The sequence below is a fragment of the Sinocyclocheilus grahami genome, unplaced genomic scaffold, assembly GCF_001515645.1.
Source record: "Sinocyclocheilus grahami isolate Dianchi unplaced genomic scaffold, SAMN03320097.WGS_v1.1 scaffold186.1, whole genome shotgun sequence".
NCBI classification, from domain to species: domain Eukaryota; kingdom Metazoa; phylum Chordata; class Actinopteri; order Cypriniformes; family Cyprinidae; genus Sinocyclocheilus; species Sinocyclocheilus grahami.
In genome coordinates, this window is record NW_015505365.1 from 98541 (window position 1) to 103456 (window position 4916).

The 4916-nt window shown below is 35.9% G+C and overlaps 1 protein-coding gene across 1 annotated transcript; it reads right to left on the reverse strand.

Moving 5' to 3' along the window:
• Window positions 1-933: 933 nt before the first annotated feature.
• Window positions 934-3797, reverse strand: LOC107594586 (transmembrane protein 233-like). Its single transcript, XM_016284678.1, has 3 exons — window positions 3369-3797; window positions 1709-1843; window positions 934-1544 (listed from the first exon to the last, which is right to left on the reverse strand). The coding sequence occupies exons 1-3, from the start codon at window positions 3552-3554 to the stop codon at window positions 1533-1535; spliced, it is 333 nt and encodes a 110-aa protein (XP_016140164.1). The 5' UTR covers window positions 3555-3797; the 3' UTR covers window positions 934-1532.
• Between the last annotated feature and the right edge of the window lie 1119 nt (window positions 3798-4916).

Sequence of the window (4916 nt, forward strand, 5' to 3'; positions counted from 1 at the left end):
TGCGAACAACACACTCTGTACTGCAGATAAAGGCAATTTACATCCATATTTACATTTACATTTCTTAAGTTAGCAGAAGCTTTTATCCAAAGTGAATTTTAAATGAGGAATAGCCTACAACAAGCTCTTTATCCGAAGGAGACAACAGACCTAGTGAGGGCAGAGCCGCCTCTGATGTCCCATAACACATTTCACATTCTAACTCAGCCTTGTGTTTTTCAGCACAGGCAGTGCTAAACCAGCTATCCCGTGTCATGTGACCCCGCTGGCCTGAACGCGCTGGGATAACGAGAGGCCCCTGACACCACCGCGGGATTGAGACCCAACACTATATATAGCACAGATGAGGGCTGAATGCACATCTCCAAATACACCTGGCTTCAAGATTAAAGGGTCGGGGGGAGATAGAAAAATACATAAGGGTCAATAGCCTTAATCTTAATATAATGCTATCATTTTCCACTTCCATTGGTGATCTGATTTGGCCTACATAAGTATAAGTCTGATATTAGATCAACTTTAAAGTCAATGTGAATCTCATTTTGTAATCCATATTTATGGAAGTTGTTCAAAGATGCAAAAAAAATATGCAACACTTTTGCTTCTGTTTTGTTTGGAAATTGGCATTATTATTATTATTATTATTATTATTCCACACACCGTTGTATGGCAGTTTCATGCAATGGCATTAGTGATGCAAAAATGACATATTTCAGCTTTGTATGAATGGTGCTTTGTAAATGAACTTTATTAGTTAATACGGACAAGTTCATCAAAAACATGCAATTCCGAATTAGCGTCATTTTCATTTGTAAAATATTCAGTAAAACACAAACATCTCTACAATACTAGATTAAATAGCCTGCATGAATCCATTTTAAACTCAAATACTTAGAATCAGTATTTAGGAAAAGGAAAAAAAGCTTAGGTTGTTATAAAAATTAAGACCCCTTTCATTGTTTTCATGATCTACTGGCAGAGGAAAACTTTAAGCACCAAACATTAATAATATTTACATATTCAGTATGTCCATGATTAGTTTTTACAGAATTTATAAGAGCTTTTAAGACTTGAAGGCTGTAAACAGTGTGATGTGTTGTAATGATATTTACTAGTTAAGGTCATTATTAATCATTGTTTGCATTGAAATTCAACCCTGAAACTGTTGTAGCTGTACATTTCAACACAGGATTGCAAACAAAAAAGAGAAAAAGAACAGACATGCATGGGTTACAAAATTATTTACATATTCATTATGTGCATGGATGCATATTATTCAGTGATTTAAAAGTGCATACATTGTGATTGTCTGAAAAAAATTCTTGACAAAAATGGCATAACTTTTCATCTACCTCTCTTTTATATAAGCATGTTCCTTCAGAGCTGGACTTCAGATGGAGGAGTGCTGATGTCCTGTGCTGGATCTGTTCTGCTCCTGGTTTCATTACTAAAATCTCTGTTCAGTTCGACAGACAGAGCGACCCAGTCGACATTCTTCACCCAGAGCACAGCACGACAAAAATACTGTCATCTTACACGTCCTTCTAAAGAAACAGAAACACAAAGAAATCAGAGAAAGATTTTCCAGATCTGTTCCTGTAGCATTACAGCCTCAGTCATTGTATTTGATTGATATATTTACATTTCATTAACCAATTTAAATGCCATCAAAAATGGGGAAAATATATTAAAATGTTAAATATGTTACCGTGCTGAAATGCACAGCGCAGAAGATGGTGATGATGAGGATGCCGATGATGATGGATGCGATGGACACATAGAGCGCCATCCTCCCTAAACGCCTTGAACCCTCATAATCCCCCTGATCATAACTGCTTCTGGACTATAAAAGACAGAAGATACATTCAGATTCAAATATTTAGAGACACGACCAAACTTTTCACTCTTTCTTTGTGGTGTGTGTTTGTGTGTGTTCATCCAGTCAAACTAATATCAGCAATCAAACCAACAATTATCTTTAGTCTTGCATGCAGTTGCTGCCCAGATAGCACACCTACATCGACAAGATGTCTGTTAAAGACCGCTTCATCTGGAAAGCATCTGCTGTGTACAAACATCTGATAAACATCTTTAAGATGTCAGTTTTACATACATTCTAAATTATAATGTCTATTTGACATCTAACAGGAAATGTCCTATAGAGACGTATTGCAAATGAGCAAACACTAAAAAAAATACGACTTACAGATGTAAACACGCACATCAAAAAGACGTTTCTGAGATGTATTTGTGCTATCAGGGTAAGGAGTTGTAGTAGGTGATGATATTCTGGTCTCTAGCTTTGGATGGCTATTTATTTATTTATATTTTATTTATTTCCTGTTTTATCATAGGTGCTAAATTAAAATTGTCTGATTGCTTAAACAAATAACAAATAAGCACTTCAAAAAAATACAGTGGGATTCATGTTCATAACACAAAGAGATAGTCCCCCGGTTTCACAGACAAGGCTTAAGCCTAGTCCCAGACTAAAATGTCTGAGCTGTTTAAACTGAAAGAAACTAGCACTGATTGATCTTAAAATATATCTATGCCTTTGTTTTGTCTCAAGAGGGACACCAGTAATGTTTTTTTTATTTTCTAAAGCACGTCCTAATTGAACTATGCCCTAATCCTGGCTTAGTCTAAGCCCTGTCTGTGAAACCAGGCCAATAAATTAAGCATTTAATACAAGTTTGTTCAAAATCAAATTAAAAGTACAGTATGTAATGTTGACAGCTAGCGGTTAAAATGGTACAGCAGTCCAAAATCAATATATTGAAGAGCGATGTTTTTCCGCCACTCCTTGCTCAGACTCAAAGCTTGCGCGGGTTGCCAGATTGAGGACATGCATCAAGGCGACGAGCTTTACATTGCAAGTTGATGAGTTGATTAATCCGTGTTTTAATATGCTTTTTAGTTGGATGCCGAGATTTTTTTAGGTCAGGTAGAATATGCGAGTTCGTTTTCAGGTTTTCATGGATGCAATACGACGTATTCAACTGGGGGCGTTAAAATCCTATTGGGTAATTCAGCAGTGGGCGGAATCACACAGACCAAAACAAAAACAGACATTCCGACATGGAATACACATTTCAAAGCAGAATAACTGGTTGTAGCATTGGGGGGGTTCTGAGAGACAAGTATATGAATTTAGCATGTTTATTGGCCTATCTACAAATTTATTATGGTATATTTACATTAGCACATTAGTCAAAAAAACATACAGCACCTTTAATTAATAATAAAGGAATCTTTGACACAAACTGTTCTATCAATACAAGCCCTTGATTTCATGCAGGCATTAATATAAACGCAGATAAAATCTTAAGCGGTTTCCAGGAAACGCGTCCAGATTGTTGACTCACCATTACAGAGAAGACCAGGGCTAAAATGTTGACAGGGTAGGCCGGACAGAAGCAGGTGAGGATGGTCAGAAGCAGGTAGTTTCTTAGAGGAGGTCGTGGAGTCGTAGAACCGAACCAGCTGTGATGCATATCCATGCTCCCATTCAGAGAGCTCTTCACGTCCGTCTGCGAGCCGCCCGTCGCCATGATGGCAGGCGAACACTCTGATAACACACAGATACTCGAGTGTGGAGAAAAACGGGTTAGAAAAGTTCAAAGAGATTAATAAATCCACCTAGGTTCCATGAGAACTGTGCAGGCTGTCAGGAAACAAGATGTAATGAAGAGTATTTTGGGCAGGAGGGTGTTTGGGCAAGAAGAACCCGCGAGTAACGGGATCAGGGAGATGAGACACTTTCCCATGGACAGATTCCAGGTCAACAAAGTTGAAGTTTGTGTGATTTTCTGATTTTCCACATCACACTAATATTTGGCAAATATGTAAAACTGTAAAATGACACCAGGACGGTCCCACAAAACTAGACTAATAATAGAGTCAAATGCAGAAATTGTGAGAAAGTGTGTGTGTTGTGTGTGTGTGTGTGTGTGTGTGTGTGCTTGGCATGGGGCCATCGGGTGGTATTGGGGTCACAGGGTATCAGGTGTGTGTTATGGGACAGAGATGAACATAACAGAGCAAGAGGGGCAGATCAACCACGTCTGTTCCCATGTCTTGAAGTGTTGGATGTTTGGTCATCAAATTTTGGACGTCTTTTCACCTGTTTGTTTACTTGGTGCACTGGAATCCTGCTAGCTTCATGAACAATGGTTATTAAACGGTTAAATGTTGCAAAGCAGCTGAGAAATGTGTACATTCTAGCTAACATGTTAGAGAGCAGTTAAAATAGCTACTAATATTGAATTTTGCACCACAGCAGGAAACATTTTCAGGATTTTAGTGCTGTGAATGTTCCTCCCAATTTGTATAAACAGAAAATGTATCAAAAGCTATACCTTATCATTTATTTTATACACTGGAGAAATTGAATATTCAAAACAAATGTAAAGAAGGTTATATAATCTATCTATCTATCTATCTATCTATCTGTCTATCTATCTTTATTAATTCTATTTTATTGATAATTATTTATAGTATTGCATAATTACGATAATATATTATTCTAGTATTGCTGATGTACTATTATATTTTTAATATTTACATTTTTGTAGGCTTTTATTTGTATATTTTCTGTTTTCATTGCAATTTTAGTTAGTTCTATTTTTTGACATTTTATCAGTTTTTTGTTGTTTTTAAATGTCTGCGTATTTATTTTTTTATTTTTCTGTTTTAGTTTTCTAGCTTATTCTTGCTGAAATACAATAAGTTTAAGATTTTTAAAATTGTATTTTACTTCAGTTAACATTTATTTTAACTAATGATTTTTTTTATGGTTTTAGTTTTAGCATTAGTTAACTATAATAACCCTGATATAAAAAGTTGACTTTGTTTAAAGTGTTTTTTTTTTCATGGTCTGTTAATATTGAAACCTTAATTAATTTTTTTTAAAT